Here is a 20,580-nt window from a genome sequence, read left to right on the forward strand (position 1 = left end):
TGGGAAGGGACAGTTCTGAGGTCACTGACAACTTTAACAAAAGCAGTTTTGATAAAACGGTGCCAATGAAAGCCAGGTTACAATGGGATTAGGGGGTACATGGGAAAAAGCCATGGGAGATTGGGAAATTATTCTTTCAAGAAGTTTGAACTGGAAAAGGAGAAGGAAAAAGAGAGGGTGTTAGCTATTATTTGCTCAGAAACCTCATCCTGTGGGACCAGAGGTAAGGGAATAAAAATAGGTAAGGAAGGGTGTGTGTGTGTGTGTGTGTGTGTGTGTGTGTGTGTGTGTGTGAGTGTGTTAGCGTTCATGAATGGCTTCAATTTTACCATTGAAGAAGGAGGCATGATCATTTACTAAGAGTCAAGGGATTAAGAGATTGAAGTTGGTGGGAGAGGAGGAAAAAAAGAAGAATCGTGATCTCCAATCATTCCTGGAGAGGAAGTGACCATAAACAAGTCTAAGTAGAGACAAGTAGAATTAAAGATCTACAGGAGACCAGGAATAAAAAACCACTCTGAGTAAAGGTGACCGTGAGAATGAGGTGGGAGGGGGGGCAACTGGAGGTAAGGAAGTCAAAAAGAAGACTGTTTTCAGTGATGTTTCACATAGATGTTGAAATTTCTCAGGTTACGATAGGAGGTGGGGAAGGAGAAGGCTTTGGGCGAGATGCTGAAACCCTCGATGTGTATGGACTAACCAGAAGGTGGGAAGAGAAGAAGAGTATAAAGTGTATGGTCATGTAGTAGAGTCCCATGCACCTAAGGGCAGGGGGAATTTGAGAGAAGGAGAAAACTGTTTTTAGAGTTGCACTGGGCACTGGGAGAACACTAGTTGGTACTCTGTGGACTGATAAGCCCCGTGGTGCAGGCACAATGAAAGGGTTGGGGAAGCAGGCCAAAGGTGATGTTGACCAAGAGGGAGAAGCATGGTTGGCAAAGTGCATGGGAGATGAGGTGGCAGACCCTTCTGCACACACTGGGTAGAGAACCATCATGTATGGTAACGACAGCAAGGTTTTGATCTAACCAACCGAAAATACTCCAACTTTGGCACCGTTGTTGCCATGACACTGATTGGCTGAAGGGCCTTGGGAGCACCCGGTTTTGTTGTCACGGAGGCTGCTGTTCACCTGTAGAAGGGCCTTCCTCTGGAGAGGGCTTGCTCTGGCTGTGGGAGATCTCGGGGCACACGTGCATCATTTATGTCTTATTTTTCAACGTGCCAATTTTTGATGGCCAGTTCAGTGTCCTTCAGACAGCCCGTGATCTTTTTCTTCTTTCTGCCTTCATTCTTGAAATTATTTCTGTTAGTCTACAAAGGAATCAGTTATTCAACTATTAAGCTAGAGCACAAATAGGCATGCTTTATATTCTTTCACTTCTCCTTAGAAACTAAGCAAAAGTTGGGGGTGCATGTACTCTCAAGACACTGGAGTGTGGCTGGGAGTCAGCAGTCGAGGAGCCACGGCATGGATCCAAATGAATGCACTAAGTCTGGAGGACAAAGAAATACAGGTCTGGATAGCAGGCAATGGTTAATCCCAAACCAGCAGGTCGCTGTCATAAAATGGTGAGGCGGGTATGCATTCTTCCAGGGGCCATGTCAGAAATAACAGACTTGAGCAGTGGGCGGAACAACTTGATATGTGTGCCTCAAGCAGAACTTGTTTCTGAGACAATTTTTATAAACATCAAAACGCAATTTCACTTTGGTTGGTCTGAGACCTCAGAGAGAATTTTATGGTGAGTACCTCAGTCCAGGGTATGGGGAATATGAGCAAAGGGAGATCCTGGCAGAAATTAAGCAGATTAATTCAGTTCATCTCCCTTTCCATACACAGTCTGGTCAGTTCAAAAAGCTTATGCTTTTTCTGACATTTATGTATATTTTTTGACCTTTCTTTGAATAAATTATTTTGCATATCAAGTCTCTCTCTGAACACATCATTTCTAAAGCAAGATGTTACACTCTGAATTTAAGAGTAATGTCCATTTTTCCATATCCTAGGTTTAAGCCAGGCTCTGGTCACATCAGTAAGTTGTTTATCTTTATTAGCTCTAAGTTCTGAAAAGGTGTACATGTTATTATAGGCAAGGCATCCTACATGCAAAGCAGACACACTGATAGCTACAGCTTTACTCTTTATAGATTAAGCAATAATCTAGAAAAAATACCTTTGTTTCCAACAAAATAAGATTATCTTCTACCAGTTCATTTAATGACTATTTCCAACCGTCTCTAGCTTTTTAAAATGTATTCCCCCCCCCCCCTTCTATGTGCTGATTTCCATCTACACATATCTCTGTGGAGTGCAAGAGTCAGGGCAACCACACCCAGTTTGCCACCAGCATGACATAAACACTCTCATCTGGAAGAGTAATTTATGGCTTGAGAGAGGATTGGGCAAAAAGAACAAGGGAGATGAGTAGAACCGGCTAATGAGGCTGGTGGAGGAGGAGGCCTCTTGGAGTGTGCTCAAGGGAAATGAGTGCCACTGCTGGGTTGAGGGAGGACAGAAGGATGGCAGCCAAGGCTGGTTAATGGCAGACAGAGAAGCCAGTAACACACAGATAGCCTAAGTAAACCATGCCAGGAGCAGGGGGATTTGGGGAAAGCGAGGGAGGAGAAAAGAGAAAAAAAAAAACCTGTCAAGTTACCAACTCCCAATTTTAATGGGGACTCTGAAATAGAAACAGAGAAAGGGTGTGACTTGTCTTTTTTGGTACCTTGAGCTGTGTGTAGGCTCAGTCTCTGATTCTTTCTAACCTTATTTCCTTCCCTTCCCTTCCATTCCCTTCCATTCCCTTCCATTCCCTTCTGTTCCCTTCCCTTCCCATCCGTTCCCTTCCCTTCCCTTCCCTTCCCTTCCCTTCCCTTCCCTTCCCTTCCCTTCCCTTCCCTTCTCTCTCAGCATTCATGCTCTCTCTGCTCCTTTCTTCTGGCCCTGCTTCCCCATGTTGAAGAATTGTTTGATGTCATCATAGCTCCAAACCATCAATTTGTCAATACAGGAAATTGTTATTATTTTTCATAAAGGAGAAAGGGAAAGAGAATGTGACTAATATCCAGGGAAAAGCAGGCGACAGTCCAAAAAACATTGTGTCTCCAGGAAAGCAGCAGAAGGAATATCCCTCTGATCACATGTGACATCACCTCATGGAATTTGGATGATTTCTTGGGGCTTAGAACTATTTTTCCAAGATATTATAAGTCAATATGAAAAAGTATTTTTTAAATCTGTTTTCTCCCAAGTATCTGTGGTTCGAAAGCAAACTCTTTTTTGTTTCTTAACTCTTATTCCCCTTTTTTTGGTTCTGTTCCAAAGAACACAGAAACAATCTTCTTTGGGATCTCTATTTCTTGGGTACTCCCTGCCAGTATATCCTACATGTGGATTAAATAGATTGCATCAACAGTGTGGTTGGGAGGCAGAACAAGCAAGAGAAGAAGGGTCACGCTGTCCTAACATGAGCTTCTGGATTTCAGCTGGTCTAGCAGAATGGCAGCAATGAAGCATGATCTGTGAAGGAAATTTCCAACTAATGTTGAGGGAGCTGTCTGCCCAGTTCAAGCTGTGATAGGGACATTCCCCTTTTTGAGTGGCAGACCATGATCACTACGGGAAGCATCCAGTGGATCCAAAGGGCCACTGAGCTCTGCTTTAGTTGCTTGTTCTTAAAATAGCTCTTCAGTGAGACTGTTGAGTGAGTCTGTTTGCTTATGGTAAGTTTAAAGTTTCACTGATGCGAGGAAGATGAAGGTCTTTGGCTATGTATGAGCTCATAAAGGGACAGCATGCTTGTTTCCCTTTTTTATGGGCCGTACGGCATGTGTTTTTAGTAGACCTTTAATTCTGTGCATAAGTGCAAACATGATATTGCCTAGTGCTTTGAAGGCCGCCAGAAAAGATACTTGTTAGGTAGCATAAGGTAGTCAGAGTTGGAGTCTTGTCTACAGATTAAGGGACTAGAAAGAAAAATACATACACAATTAACATTCTTTGCAGTTACTTTATGATATCTTTTCCTACCCATAACTCATCTTTTCTTTTTTCTCTTTTTACTTTATGTTTCCTAGTCACCATTATGTTTTTTTTTAAAAAATAAGGCCCAAAGTCACCATATACTGAAACAGAGATTCAATTGGTCCTCTGATCATAGTAACATTCATGCAGTGTGGCAGAAGGAACCAGGAACTGAGAGTTGGAACTTCACCATGGCCTGGGGTTAATCCTCTGGGCAAATAATTAGGACTATCATTAGATTTATCTTGAAAAAATAACCTAGATGTAGAGTGGGAATGGAGTATGACATCAAACACCGAATATTCATATAAATAATATAGTGCTAAAAATGCCGTGCTAATAATAAAATAACTCCACGTTATTTATCGTGGAGTAAATCTGCCAAGTGTGTGTTAGTGCCTTTTTTGTGATCTTTATGACAGCCTGGCCTCTGCCCCTCTGCCCCTCCAGAGGGCAATGCTGGCTGGGAGTGTCAGAGTCTGATTCGGTCTGGCTCTGCTGTTTTCTATGTACTGATCCTCGGTGTGACGTGCTCTCCTCTTGTGTGCTGTCCAGGGCATACATGAGTGTGAAGGAGCTGAAGGAGGCACTGCAGCTCAACAGTACTCACTTCCTCAATGTCTACTTTGCCAGCTCCGTGCGGGAAGACCTTGCAGGCGCTGCCACCTGGCCTTGGGACAAGGAAGCCATCAGTCACCTGGGTAAGTGAAGACCAGATATGGCAGAAAACTTAAGGGGGCCCCAAGGGACTATGCGAAGGGAGTTTGAGGAAAAAAGAAATAAAGAGAAAAATACATTCACTCCGTGAATTTGCTGCCTTGGGCTGAGGATGGCTTTTGGGAGAAACTGTCAAAATGTTTAACACAGATAAGAAAGAGGTATTAGAGCAAACAGTGGCAAATACTCAGGACGTTCTAGACAAATATATGATCTCTAGGTAAATAAGTTGCTGATGTGTAATAAGATCCGTTTTACATCTTGGAGAGCCTCGAGGGGGAAATTAGCAAAGAAGCTGGCTGGACTGTAAAACCTGGTTTGCAGTCATCACTGTGCAGAAAGGCTGGCGTGCTGTGCGAATGGGTCCTCGGGATCCACGGATCCAGGATCGGGGGGCCTGAGGATATCCTGGGAAATTCAGGCCGGTGGGACTTGTCTGCTTACCTAGGAAAAGGGTGACACCTTAACACTTGAACCTCTGCATTCTTAAGAAATATAATTCCTGTTACAATGTGTTATCATTGTTATGAAGGAAATCTTACTGATCAGTCAATAAGTCATTAAATCAGTTAATGTGGATAAAAAGGAATTACACAGTAAAATTTATATGTAGAGTCTTGAGTGGGATTCTACCAAAATTTATTTTAAAACTGCATTACCATAACTGGGAGGAATCTTTCATGTTGGAAAGAGAATGACTGTAGAGACTAGAAACCATTTTATAAATGACTTGAAATAGGTTATGTGAAGTTAATCTTCTTAGTAATCATTTATGAGGCAGAGAGAAATAAATTGAAGGAAGATCACATAATGCTGTAGATGTGAAATCCATGTATGATTGGGTCATTGTGAAGTAGAGTCCAAAACAGGTTGAACTGATAATTAAAGAAAATATGAGCAAGTTGTCAAAGGACAGCTAGTATTGTGGATTGGGGAAGGTGGAAGACGAGAAGTAGGTTAGCAACAGATGAAAAAATATTGTTTGCTGCTCAGGGGGAAACCAGAACGTGAAGATCTCTGGAGTGAATCAGGTCAACATCTAGAAGGGGTACATATCTCAAGCAAAGGAGGAGACAATAAAAAATTAAACATGGGGTGGTCCAAACTGAATGCTGTGTTAGTATGCTGGGTTTCATTGACTCTGTGGTATCCGATACAGTTTTAGGGCTCTGCAATCCTTGTACCACTGAATTTTATATTTGCGGCTCAGGGTACATGAGAAATCAGAAACTTGTGGGGTTAGTGCTTTCTAGATGAAAGCAAATGTGTCTTTCTAGCCTTCATGGTAGGCTAGAAGGTCATATTCCAATAATGCATTTAATAATAGTGAGTTCAGAGGAACACACAACACTGCAAAAAAGTATCCCCAAGTTAGTGCACACCTGATTTGCCAATGTTTAACATTTTTGGTGTATATGTGAGAGGGTCCTGACGGCAAGGTTTACCTGGCAGTAGTTTTCATGATTCCCAGATCTATCATTTGGAACTGAATCTATGTGTTTAAAAACCTTTAGAAGTGATCTGTCTGGCCATTATGGAGACAAGTCTTGGACTCCTGATAAGAATCACTGGGCTGGGAGCAGACCACCGAATGTTTTCTAACTTTATTGGAGCTGAGCCATTGACAAGATTCATTTAACTATAAAAATGGATAAAATTTTAAAAAAAGTTATTTGAAGACATCAGACAACAGCCAAGACAACAAGGATGAAGGCCCAATCCCAGTGAGAAGAAAATGCATTAAAGTGAGATCTGTATGTAACTCAGTTGTTTTTTTCCATTCAGGGAAATTGCCAAATTCTCAGTGAAAGGAATAGAGGCAGAGCAGAGAGCAGCTAGAGCCTGATGAAATCTCACTACTGGGGAGACAAAAATTGGAGGTCAGGCCTTCTAAGTCATCCGAGACTCCCATAGAAATAGAAATCCCATCCAAGTACTAACCAGGCCCGACCCTGCTTAGCTTCCGAGATCAGACAAGATCAGGCGCGTTCAGGGTGGTATGGCCGTAGACGAAATAGAAATCCCAAAAAAGAGCCGATGTTCTGCTCAGAATTTTCTTTTAAAATATCTGCTAACTACTAACCCACGCATTCTTAGGGCTAGTGGCCAAGAAAACAAATATAAAATAACTTCTAAGAGATTAAAAAACCAAACAATGGTTTCAGGAGTCTCATAGTAGAGGGGAGAAAAAAATTGGAGCTGAGGCCCTCCCTGTCAAGGAGGAGGGGCCCTGAGAGACAGAAAGGGCCCATATAATACAAAGCTTAAAATCCAGCCTGGAACACTCTTAAATCTCTGCGTGAAAGAAAGTCATTTGCTTATATTTAAATGCCTAGCAAAAGAAAATTGAATATACTCTAGAGGAAGACAGCATCATGAAGAGCTTCTACAAGTTGTTATGCACAGTATCCAGCAATCAATAAAAAATTATCAGTTATGCCAAGAGACAGGACCAAATGATGGTAAATAAGCAATCATTAATAAATACAGACTCACAGATTACCCAAATACTGGAGTTATTGGATATTGGCTTTAAGATAATTATATTAATATGTTAAAAATGTATTTAAAATGGAGAGTATATTCAGAGAACTGGAATGAATAATAATGAATTAAATGGAAATTTTAGAACAAAGGTATAGATTGAAATTAGGAAATTAATAGGTTTGTGAGTAAGGGAGAGAATAAAAGAACTAAAAGATTGTAGAAAACATTCATACTGAAGCTCAGGGAGAAAAAGTGTTGGAAAAATATAGAAAATAACTTGAGACATGTGAGACCTGATGGAAATTTTCTAATGTAAATTGGAGATCTGGAAGAAAAAGAAAGCTATCGGGTCAAAAAAATACCAAGGAGATAATGGCTGAGACTTTTGTAAAGTGACAGAAGATATCAAACCACAGATTCAAAATGTTTTACAAATCCCAAGAAGGATGAAATAGAAAGAAAATAACAACTAGATCCATTATAGCAAAAGTACTTACCAACCAAAAACAGAGCAAAAACCCCTCAGAAGTAGCTAGAGAAAAAAGGTACATTACTTTAAAAGGAGAAACAGTGAGATTCATATGCTGACTTTTCAACAGAAACTATGGGGGTCATCAGAGAGCAGATATAATTTCTTAGGTGCTAAAAGAAAATAACTGTCAACTTAGAATACTGTATTCAGCAAAAATATCTTTTAAAATGAAGAAAAACTTAAAATATAGTCAGATAGATAAAAACTGAGATGATTTGATATCAGCAGTAAAATAATACTGGAAAAAACTATGCAAGCAGAAAGAAAATGACCCCAGATGGGAAGTAGAGACATATAAAATGGAATGAATGATATTAGAAAGGATACAAATATTAAAGGTAATAATAAAAATGTGTTTTTGGTTTAAAATATGGGTAGAATCAAAAGATAACAACAACCACACAAAAGACAGAAAATAAATGAAGTTAAAGAACTTAAGGTGCTTTCCTTGCCTGTATCTAGAAAAATACTGATTTTAGTAATTTTAGATAGTAATAAGTAAAAAATGCATGTTGTTACCTTTAGGGTGACCATTAAAAGACAAATAATCTTTTACAAGTTAAACCAGCAAGCCATGAATTGACCCAGAAAAGGCAACAAAAGGAGAGAAAATAGGAATAAATAACAGAACAAATAGAAACAAAAAGTAAGATATTGATTAAGACCTAATGTATTAGTAATGTTGAATGCAAATGGAAAAAACATATCATTTTTTTAAATAAGATGTCCCATGAAATGTTTTGAGATACCCATATGTTTTAATTTTTTAAAAATTTATTGAGCGAGAGAGAGAGGGAGAGAGAGGAAGCACGAGTGGGGGAGGGGCAGAGGGAGAGGGAGTCTCTTAAGCAGCCTCCATGCTCAGTGTGGAGCCGACGTGGGACTCGATCTCACGACCATGAGATCACGACCTGAGCAGAAATCAAGAGTAATATGCTCAACCGACTGAGCCACCCAGGCCCCTGTAAACAATACCACTTTAAAGTAAAAAAATTGTCAGATTGAAAACAAAACCCAACCATGTGGTGCTTGTAAGAGACATTTCTTAAACATGAGAACACAAAAAGACTGAAAGTATAAGGATGAGAATATATGTATAATGAAGATACTAGTCCAAAGAAAGTCAGTATAGCTTTCTTATATCAGATAAAGTAAACTTTAAGGTAGTACATATTACCAGAGATAAGTAGGAATACTTTATAATGACGAAAAAGTAAATTCAATTAGAAAATATAACTGTGATAAATTTGTACATCCAATAACATGCCCAAAAATATGTAAAGCAAAATTTGACAAAAAGAAAATAGACAAATCCAAAATCATAGTTGGTGTTTTAAAAACAATTTTCTTAGAAAATAGTGAATAAATATTTAGTAGAGGTCTAGAATATTTGAAAAATGATAAATAAATGACTTAGTTAACAAAATTAGGAAAGTGTATTTAAACAGTGAAGAATATATGTGGTTCATGTGTCATGGAAAATTTACCAAGGGCCAAAAAGTAAACTACAGAGAATTGCCATCAGGAAGTCTTTGCTATCTCATATCACTGGAAAGAAGCTAGAAGTCAATAACAAAAAAAAAAACACAACAAAAAACTAGAAAGTCTCCAAATATTTGGAAACTATGTAATAAACTTCTAATTACCTCATGGTTCAAAGAATAAATTGTAAGAGAAATAGGAACATATTTTAAAATGATTATGACAATAGGGCGTATCAAAACTTGTGGTATATACAAGAAGTTGTAAGTAGAGTGAAATCTGTAGCTTTATACATTAGAAAAGGAAAAATCGAAGCTATCCATCTCAAGAAACGAGCAAAAAATAACATATTAAATAAAAAATGAAGACAGAGGAAGTAATAAAAAGAATACTGAAAAAGAGAAGAAATAAAAAGAAAGTAAACATTACTTAGAAAAAGTTCAGTTTTTTAGGGGAGGGGCCAAGAAAAACTGATCAAAAAATAAAACACGAGAGAGAAAGAATATATTGCCACTATGAGAAATGAAAGAGGTAATATTTTTATATATGCTACAGACATCAATAGCCAATAGGTATTTTCAGCAAATGACGTTACAGCAATTGGGCATTCATGGGCCAAAAAAAATTGAATTTCAATATGAATCTCACACCTTGTAAAAAATTAACTCAACATAGATCAGAGATTTAAATATAAAAAACAAACCTATAGAGCTTTTAAAAGAAAACATAAGAGAAAATCTTCAGGGCAGGGCTAGATGAAGAGTGCTTACATATGCACTCAAAGCATGGTCCATAATAATAAAAACTGATAAACTGGACTTAAAACTTAAAAAATTTTCTCTGAGAAACACTTTGTTAAGATGAACAAAGAAATGGCAGACTTGGAGACAATATTTGAAGACCACACATCTCCTAAAAGATCTGTATCTAGGATATATAAAGAATTTCAAAATTCACTAGTAAGATATTCCAGTTAGAAAATGGGCAGAGACATTCAGGGCACCTGGGTGGCTCAGTCAGTTAAGTGTCCAACTCTTGATTTCAGCTCAGGTCATGATCTCATGGTTTGTGGGACTGAGCCCCATGTCGGGCTCTGTACTGACAGTGGGGTGGGGGTGGGGCCTGCTTGGAGTTCTCTCTCTTCCTGTCTCTCTGCTCCTCCCTCTCCCTCTCCCTCTCCCTCTCCCTCTCCCTCTCCCTCTCCCTCTCCCTCTCCCTCTCCCTCTCCCTCTCCCTCTCCCTCTCCCCCCTCCTCTCTCTCTCTCATAAAATAAGTTAAAAAACATAAAAAAAAGAAAATGGGCAAAGACATGAACAGACATTTTACCAAAGAAAATAAGCACATGGAAAGATGTTCAGAATTATTAGCCATTAGGGAAATGCAAATTAAAACCATAGTGAGGTATCATAACACAATTTTTAGAAGAGCTAAAATAAAGAACAGTGATAATACTAAATGCTGGTGGGGATACAGAGAAACCAGATCTCTCATACATTGCTGGTGGGAAAGTAAAATGGCACAGCCACTCTGGAGAGTACTTTGGCAATTTCTTATAAAACTAAACCTATACTTACCCCATGATCCAGCAGCTGGACTCTTGGACATTGATCCCTGATAAATCAAAACATACATCCACTCAAAAACCTGTACATCAGTCTTCACGGCACCTTTATTTGTAAGAGCCTAAGAACTGGAGAAGACAAACATGTCCTTCCATGCTAACTGCCTGAGCGAAGTGTGGTACGTCCACACAATGGAATACTACCCAGCACTAAAAAGGAACAGAGTGGGGAGGCACCTGGGTGACTCAGTCGGTTAAGAGGCTGACTTTGGCTCAGGTCATGATCTCACGGTTCGTGGGTTCAAGCCCCGCATCGGGCTCTGTGCTGGCAGCTCGGAGCCTGGAGCCTGCTTCGAATGCTGTGTCTCCCTCTCCCTCTGCCCCTCCCCCACTCACACTCTGTCTCTCTCTCTCAAAAAATAAAAACGTTTAAAAAAGGAAAAAAGCATGAATACATACAACAACTTAGATGCATCTCAAGGATATTATGCTGAATGAAAAAAAATCTCACAAGTTACATGCTGTATGATTTAGGTGGCATTCTCAAAATTCTATGTAGTAGCCTCAAAATGAGGAAATTATGGAAATAACAAGTTAGTGGTTGCCAGGGGCTGGGATGGGGGTATGGGGAGAGGGACGTAGGATGGGTGTGACATGAAGGATAGCAGGAGAGATTCTTAATGGTGATGGAACGGTTCATTGTCTTGAATGCGGTGGTAGTTCAAGGTATACGTGTGATAAAATTGCAAAGAACCGCAAGACACACACATACACACACAAGTGATCGTTACAACTGGTGAAATCCGAGTAAGTTCTATGACCTCTATGTGCTCTGCGAAGGCTCACTGAATGAAGGGATGAATGAATAAGTGAGTGAAGGTATGAAATTGAAGTGGTTTCAAGAAGAGTTGAAATTGTCTCATGAGTCACTGGCTCGTAACGAATTGCAAAAGAAGCTAGACATATTTATATTTTATTCTTAAACCCCTGAGGAATAACTGTTCTCCTATAACATGTTCCTGAATGTGCTTTTCAAAAGTAGAAGACTAGACTGAACAGCTGAAAGGTCTGGCTCAATATGGAGTTGCTCGCGTTCTTATTTATTTCTGGTACCGTCATAACGGTGACTGAACAAAGGAACCATATTGACATGACTCAGGGGTAGAGCAGGTGTAGCATAACGTGATAGAGGAAGACATTAGGATTTTCTAAATAGGGTCTTTCCAAGACTCAAGATTAAGATTGTCTGTTTGTGTCAACATTCAAGAACCCTGCATTTTGAGGGTCGGCAGATAAGTACACTAGCCTGAGAGTTTTGAAGACTGAATCTAGTTTCTGACTACCAACGCCTTAAGTTGGTATGCACAAAGACCGATGTACTGCATGCTTGTGCTTTTCCATCCATAGCATTTCTGACTTCTAGCAAAATTTTGTGCTTTTAAGACTGTGGTAACGCAGGGTAGAATTCTTTAATAAATAAATAAATGAATGAGATCCCCTTGAGCTCTAACGTTCGGTAGTTTGGACATCTTTAGCCTTAGTACACAGCACTTGAACCGAAAGTATATCTTCAAAGGCAGGAGACTTAAATTTACAGTAAACCAGCCTTTTTGTAAGCTGGCCATACCGTTCTCGTAATCATTTATTCAAAGAAAAGCTGTCTAATCGGTCTGTGGCAATACTTAGAGTTACAACAATAAAATGAGTTCACCCTAAAGGTTTGCGCTGCCTAACAGCGAGGCAGACATACAAATAACACACTTCCGCTACGGTGGGATGGCACCTAATGTGAGGTCAGGTAGGAACAGGGAGAGAAAGTGCCTAACTGTGCTCAGAGCATCAGGGAAGAACTCCCGGAGGGGTGGAGGCTTGAGAGGACAGTTGAAAGAGGAGCCATAGTTGGCTTGGCAGACCATGAGACCGAATTCCGGGCTAAAGGAGCTGAGGGATACCAAGGTTCAGGCCGTTCAAAACCTGGGCGTGCTGAGGAGTGGAATGTACTTGGGATGGCTAGAGCAGTGCCTTCCAAACTTACTTTTGCTGTCTAAAAGCAACATCTAAAAATATAATTAGAAGCTTAAATAGCGGCAAAGAAAATAACTCCTGCCATATTATTTAAAATTATTGACGTTTTAAAATAAAATTTAAATGTACTCTCCTAAGTGAATCTTTGGTCACATAATGATTTGACAATTACCATCATTCACAAATTCATGGCCGTGCACTTTTTTTTTTTAACACTGGCAAGTGATTCATTGTACTTTTTTTCTCTTTGAATTTGTGTTTCCGTTCCATTTCTCCTGTAGAACTTCACACTAACGTAGCATATACATCTTTTTAAAAGTCTTTAGTGAGTCATCTATTTCTCTGCCAAAAACATATTTTATTTTATTTATTTTTATTATGTTTATTTATTTTTAACAGCGAGAGAGACAGTACAAGGATGGGGGGTGGGACAGAGAAAGAGAGGGAGACACAGAATCTGAGCAGGCTCGAAGCTCTGAGCTGTCAGCACAGAGCTCGACGCGGGGCTTGAACCCACGGAATGTGAGATCATGACCTGAGCTGAAGTCAGACGCTTAACCGACGGAGCCACCCAGGAGCCCCCAAAAACATATTTTAAATAAATAAAACAACTCTTTTGTGATAATGTTTCAATTAAACTTTTTATTTCGATATAATTTCATGTCCACATATGTTCTAAAATACGGTACCAAAAGATTCTACGTACCCTTTACCCATTGTCCTCCAGCAGTAACATCAGCAAAACTGTAGTGCAGGAACACAAACAGGATATTAACATTGATACTGATCATAAGTTACAAAGTGTCAAAAGATTTCTTCTCAGTGAGTCATCTTTTGAAATGATTACTTGTCCAAAATTGATCAAAACACTGTTTTAAAATGTTGATTAATAACTAGCAAACAAAAAGAGAAATGCCTATTTTAATGAGAAAAATGTGGCTTTTCTTCCTCAAATTAGTTCTTGTCTCTGTGGATGAATAGTAGTTATTGCTACAGGGTAACAAGATTCAGCACCAGTTATACATTGCCTTTTGTTTTCTTTGATAGCTCTGAGTGCTGAGAAACTTGTTAACATAAATAGATGGGAAAAAAAGGAACTCTGTTTGATTGACTGAGTGCATAGTGGTGCCAAGGTAGAAAATACAGGAAGAGAAGGAGCACATGGGGAGCTGGTTTGGTTTGGATATGTTGAGTTTGGGGTCTCCGCAATCTGACTATGAAGGCACTTTCACAGAAGCAAGAGGAGGAGCTGGATTCAGGGCTATACCAGCTACCTAAAGACAGAGCTTTGAGAAAGTCCCGTGTGGGCCACAAATGCAGCTGCTGCAGAGAAATGAAGTCAGTACAAGTCATTTTGGCCAGGTTAGAGAGGAGAATCTGTCGCTCTCTGGCACAGAAGTTAGACACTTCAGAGTTTTCTGGGCCAGTCATCTTTCTAATTGTTCCAGGTGGTGCCCGTACGGCCAAAGAACACTCTGAAATCCTGATCAGATCACTAGCAGCATGCCCCAGTGTCCAGGGGACCCCGGAACTGAGTGGGAGGGAACTTGAACCTGGCTCCTGATGAGGGTTTAAACCTATCGGGTCTTCAGGTCATGTAGAAAAAAGTCTTTGAATAGTAGGGTGGGCTATGGCCTCCCTTTGATAAGAACAAATGGAATCTTGAGCAAGTCACTTCTCTGAGCCTTCCTTTCCTATGTATAAAATGGGGATGATAAGCACAAGGAAGAGAACCTGGCACATAGTAGGGCCTCAATAACTGTTAGCTCCATTAGTAGCAGCAGTAAGAGTAGTAGATGCTCTGAATACCACGTGTCTGTGATTACCCTTTCTAGTTGTGGCCTCAGTCTACCACCTCACCTTCAACCTGGAGATTTTTGGTGCCCGGGAAAGGTATTGGCTCCTCTGGGGCCCGGTGGACTGGAGGAGAGAGCCAGAGCTGGCACAAGGTGATGCAGGGGCGCCTGGGTGGCTCAGTCTGTTAAGCATCTGACTTCGGCTCAGGTCACGATCTCACGGTTCGTGAGTTTGAGCCCCGCATTCGGCTCTGTGCTGACAGCTCAGAGCCTGGAGCCTGCTTCAGATTCTGTGTCTCCCTCTCTTTCTCTGTCCCACCCCCGTCTTGCACTCTCTCTCTCTCTCTCTCTTAAAAATAAATTACCATTAAAAAATGTGACAAAACTAAACAGCAAAAACCAAGGTCATGCAGATGTGGCAGCTATCTGGGGAAAGGCAAAGTAACAGCACCATGGGGGGCAGGGGAAGGTGAAGGCAGCAGAAACTTGCTCAGAGGTGCGATCTCTCTCCCCCAACCAGAACTTAGGCGTCCCCAGGGCAAACCTCAGCACGCTCCCAACCAAACTGTTGGACCCTGAGATTAGCGTGTTACGTCAGTTGTGACACATTCACGCACCGTGTGGGTGAGGTGGCAGGTGCTGAGAAATAGCCATGGATTTGACACGTGGCAGTCTGGAAATCTCGGCCAGACTGCGTCTGTGGAGTGCAGGGGCCGACGGCAGAGTGGGGTGGGCCGAAGAGTCTACAGGAGGTAACAGGGAGCACGCTGGTGCAAGCAGTCGTTACATGGCCAGGCCAGAGTGGAACAGATCTTGTCCCCAGCCCGCTGCTCCTCTCTTTACGGTGCCAAAGCGGGATGATTTTCCCTGGAGACAGAGAATAAACGAGAGACCTAAACTGGAGAGCTCATGTAAATATGAGGATTCTAGAATCATTCACGAGACGGGGCTACATGACAGGAACAAGATGAGGACCGTCCCTAGGAATTACCCACTGGCTGCTATTATAGATAATTTAATTGTCAGAAGATGATATTCAGCAAATGGGATTATTCTGGGTGCCTTGGGGTTTTGAACATTGGGAGCATTCTTGGATGTTGAAGACTTTAGATAAAATTGACCTAGGATATGAATTTCATGCCCTGAAACTGAGGCGCTCCAAAGGTAGGTTCATGCATTTATAAGTAGGTGGAGTAGACAATCACCTTTTTTTGTGACTACCTGAAAGGTCTCCTCTTTTAAAACATGTCCTAGTCATTATTGGACCCTTCGTGTCCAGAACAGTGCCTGACATAGAACAGATGCTCAATAAATGCTAAATTAATAAATGAATTTTAAAAATATCTTCCCCATTCATACTTTGTGGTGCCTAAAATTCTGGTGTGTGTGCACGGTGTGTGTGTGTGTGTGTGTGTGTGTGTGTGTGTGTGTGTCTGTAACACTACCATATCCATAAGCAAGGAAAGGATTAACAGACTGTCTCCAGTGCCTGGGTAATGACCTCTTCCAGCTATTATGAATCAGATTACTTTTCTCCCATGGTGTGGGGGTGGCTAAAGACCCCTGAGTGCTTGACACTTGAAAATAGGAGTGGGCTGAGAGACTATAAAAGAGGACAGAAAGTGACATCAGACTGCACAATCTTCACCCTCTACACATTCTTGTCTTGGTTCAGTCTTTTTTTAAGTTTATTTTTATTTATTTTGAGAGAGAGAGAGAGCAAGAGGGGGAGGAGCAGAGAGAGAGGGAGAGAGAGAGAATCCCAATCTGTGCTGATGAGCACAGAGCCTGATGTGGGGCTCAAGCTCACAAACTGTGAGATCACGACCGGAGCCAGAATCAAGAGTTGGACGCTTAACTGACTGTGCCACCCAGGTGCCCCTGTCTTGGTTCAGTCTTGCCCAGAACAAGGACTTCCTTCTAAGGAGACCACAGGCTGTAAAACTAAGAAGCCGATACAAGATTTGGAGATGGATGGATTCTGGGCTGGTTTTGTTAAAAGCTTGCTTCTTTTTCTAGCTTCCATGACCTCTTTTTTTTTTTTTAACCTCCCTTTCTTTCTCTCCCTTTGTCTGTCCATCTGCCTCCGCGACTTCTTCCCTTGCCCTGCCCTGAAGTGCTTTTTCCTCCACCCCGAGGCATACTTTGGTAACTTTGTCCCTTGTTGTGGAGAGTGTGTTTGGAGGACTGTGGTTCAGCCAATAACTGGAAGTAATTATGGAAGCACCTGCAGACTAGCCCTCAACCTCCTTGTTTTATGGCCATATAACATTCAGCCCTAAAAATTTTACAGAACTGTTTTCAAGTCGTTTCAACTCATGTCCTTTACTCAAACTGCCTGAGTTTTCTCCTCCTCCTCCTCCTCCTCCTCCTCCTCCTCCTCCTTCTTCTTCTTCTTCTTCTTCTTCTTCTTCTTCTTCTTTAATAGAAGTAGCTTTGGGAATCCTTCTCTTTACCATGTGCCACTCTGGCAGTCTTGTGCCAAAGCTGAGAAAAGCCAGTTGGAACTTGGAAATGCAGCATCACCTTGGGACTTGGGCTCTCTACTGCTGAGATTTCATCTTTTAATCAACAACTGCTCTTTTTTTCTTCCCCTGCACCATCCCCTGGACCACACAACAGCCCTGTCTTATTGTTTTAGCTTGTCCCTTATAATCAAGGCTGAAAGGTCTTCTAAGAATGTATTTGTGCTTCCCTGTCAGTCCATTAAGCAACAGCTGTGCCACATATGGCCACCAGTTGCTACATACAGGGAGCCCCTTTCATGTTATGTTCTATACACAAGTTAGTGGTGCTGGCATGGATTGACTTCAAGTCTCAATATATACATTCATGTATGCAAGAAATGTAACTTTTATTTATTCTTCTGTAATTGAACTTAATTTCTATTTTGAGCCCCTACTTAGCTGGGTAGTAGACATTTACTCTTAGTCAATTGAGTTTTTTTTTTTTTTTTTTTTTTTGCCTGAGGCTGTGTCTGTCTTTAGAGATGGCTTACAAATGCCAAGGTCATAGGGGAAAGAATGCATTTTGTCCTTAATAATTATCAGGTGATGCTCGTCACATGAGATGACTGTTGTTTCCATCACAAGGCCCCACCTTCAGGGGGTCTCTGCGGAGGTTCTCTGTCCCTCTTCCCTCTTAGCCACTTTTCTCTAGAACTAGGGCACTTGCTCAGGAATCCGTTACTGGAATAAGGCAAGATCCCCCCGCTGTCAGCTCCATGCACCTATTTTGAATCCTTTCACTGGGGTCTTGAAATATAGAATACAGTCCACTTTATCCGGACCCACCACCATCTGTACAGTCCCATTATTTCCCTTTTATCTCTTTTCTCCTCTGCTAGTTAAGAAAAAATTGTTCTGGGCTAACATGGTGGTGACGGCATTGGTAACGTGAGGCAAGGATCACTACCCTCGTTCACTTACCATGTTGGCTAAACCCTGAATCTCCTCAGGGCCCAAATGGCATACACTTTGAAAATCTCACAGACAGAAAAGGGCTTCCTTTTTTTTTTTTTTGCTTTTCACTCCATCTTCTACCTCCTAGGGAGGTAATGGCTGAATGTAGAAGAGCCTGACCTCTTGAATTGGCAATGGACTAAGGGACCAGGAGCCACTGGGGTAAAATGTGAGTACTTCCAAAATGTTGCCCTCCATTCACACTGTCGCTTCGAAGTTTCCCTTGAGTGGGCACTCCTGGGTTTTGTCATCATCTCCTAAGCAGCCTTTCAAAACAAGTGTTGGGGAGGTGAATGAAGTTAGAGTCTGATAGTGTCTTAGAGTAAAGTTTGAAGAACCAAGATATTGTTGAAAATATATATTGTCATGTCTTTCTTCTACTTCCTGTTTCCATGTAGCAAATAAAAGCTGAGAACACAGGGATGCCTGGGTGGCTCAGTCAGTTAAACGTTGGACTTTGACTCAGGTCATGATCTCACAGTTCGTGAGTTCGAGCCCCGCGTGAGGTTCTGTGCTGACAGCTCAGAGCCTGGAGCCTGCTTCGGATTCTGTGTCTCCCTCTCTCTCTGCTCCCCGCTGCCCCCCCACCAATTTGCGTGTGCACACTCTCTTTCTCTCTTTCTGTCTCAAAAATAAATAAACATTAAAAACAATTTTTAAAAAAGCTGAGAACACAAAGAAAGGGATTCAGTTGTAGGGAAGGAAATCCCATCCCCCTATTCTATCACCATATTTTATCCCTCATTTGAGGAGAAACAAAACTGAGCAGTGGTTTTGAGTATAAGAAATGATAATTATATTCTGTATAACTAGGGAAGTAGGAAGGAATAGATTATTGGAAATACAGAAAAAAGGTGTCTTGGGTAAATCTGACCTCCCAGCAAGGTCTATGAGTAATTAAAAGGAACAGTCCAATTTGCAAGACTTCCTTTCCATACACAATCACTATTGGACTAATTTTAGGCTATTGCAAAAAATTTTTGAATGTCAGTGTGTTGTGTGTGAATCGAATGGGGACTTGTTTATTCACAACTCTGTCCAAATCTCATCTGTCTCCTGGGTGCCCATGGATGTCAGGACCCGAACAACATGGAAAAAGTGTGAGCAGCCTAGGGGCAGATCAGAGCTCCTCTCGTGGAGAGATGCTTGTCTGCCTTGCCTGGCGATGGCAGTTTTCACTCTGGAAAGCCTGCTCTGTTCGTGGTCAGACGCCATCCCAGTTTCTTGATGAATGAAGATGGTTAGGAGGAAGCCAACAAAAGGTGGGGGCAGGTAAGCCTGTGTGGCCAGGCTGCCTTATATAATTACAGTAATATTGACAAATGGTCTAAAATACAGTTGGGGTTACTTTGTTTCAGAAAATCAGCTGAATGCTTATTTATCCACATCACTGTTTTAATCTCCGTAACAACCCTTTAAGAACTCTCATATTACCATGAAACAGATCAGGAAATAGCCTGGAGAGCTTTTAAGGAGTATTCCCAAAGATAAGGATCGATACATTTCCAGTGAGTGTCCACAGCCAAAGAAGGAGCCCACGTCACTCCAAAGGCCATCTTGTGTGAGAGGCTTCTGGGAAGTGCTGTGAGGACCCCCCGGTACCCACTCAGAGTCTGACCCATGACAGTAATGGAAAGGCGGGAAAATGTGGGGCACAGATAGGCGCATCAGAAGATGCTGCTGCTTTGTGTGAATATTAACATAGAATAGGAACTGGAAAGTAGCACTTGGTAGTATCTTTTTATTATTCCTATTAAGTTGCTCCTGGAAAAGGGTTACAGGTTTCCCCCAGCGGGTGGGAATTCACGGCTCCTCAGACTCTCCTCTGTCAGACCCAACTAACAGAGAGCAGGAAGGGCTTGTCATTTGAGGGACTCTGTTTTTATTTATTATTAATCAGGTCTCATTCCTTCTTAATGAAAAGAAGTTCTCCCATTCTTCTTTTTAGATTTTGGGCAGCCAGTCTTTATGTCTCACTCGGGCTTTGGTATGAGTGTGTGTGTGTGTGTGTGTGTGTGTGTGTGTGTGTGTGTGTGATTTTTATCAACACATGAAAGAACTTTTATAAACTAAACCATGAAATAAAGTCTCTCCCCTCCTCCCCAGATGGGTGTATGATCGTATGATTAAAACCTACTCCCTTAATAATTTCACAAGTGTGTTTTAGTTGGAATAAAGGTTGACTAGAAGAAGCGTGTGGGACCCCCTGCACATGGGACGGGAAGGAGAGGGCGCGAGGATGAGCAGGTGGTGAACCTGGATCCCTTGAAGGTCTAGCAGATCTGAGTAGAATGTCTGTGGTTGCTCATGCCTAGCTTTCTCCTTCCCCTCAGGCTCCCGAGAGGCAGGGAGTCTTGGAACACAGGTTACGAGGCCAAGGGGGTGACAGTCGTGATAACCCAAGTTTTTCTTCACGTGGTATTTATGATTGCCAACACAGTCCCGAATGTTAGCTCTTAGAGGCACGAGATGAGAGGGACTCTAGGTGAGA

General features: G+C 41.4%; 1 protein-coding gene across 3 annotated transcripts in view; it reads left to right on the forward strand.

Moving 5' to 3' along the window:
• PAPPA2 (pappalysin 2) overlaps positions 1–20,580 on the forward strand; it is a 271,960-nt gene that overhangs the window by 99,946 nt on the left and 151,434 nt on the right. For all 3 annotated transcript variants that reach the window (XM_058700089.1, XM_058700088.1, XM_058700090.1), the window contains exon 4: positions 4,583–4,728. In XM_058700089.1, coding sequence (XP_058556072.1) covers positions 4,583–4,728 — 146 coding nt within the window. The remainder of the gene's footprint in view (positions 1–4,582; positions 4,729–20,580) is intronic.

Source organism: Neofelis nebulosa, chromosome 15 (genome assembly GCF_028018385.1).
Source record: "Neofelis nebulosa isolate mNeoNeb1 chromosome 15, mNeoNeb1.pri, whole genome shotgun sequence".
Taxonomy (NCBI): Eukaryota; Metazoa; Chordata; class Mammalia; order Carnivora; family Felidae; genus Neofelis; species Neofelis nebulosa.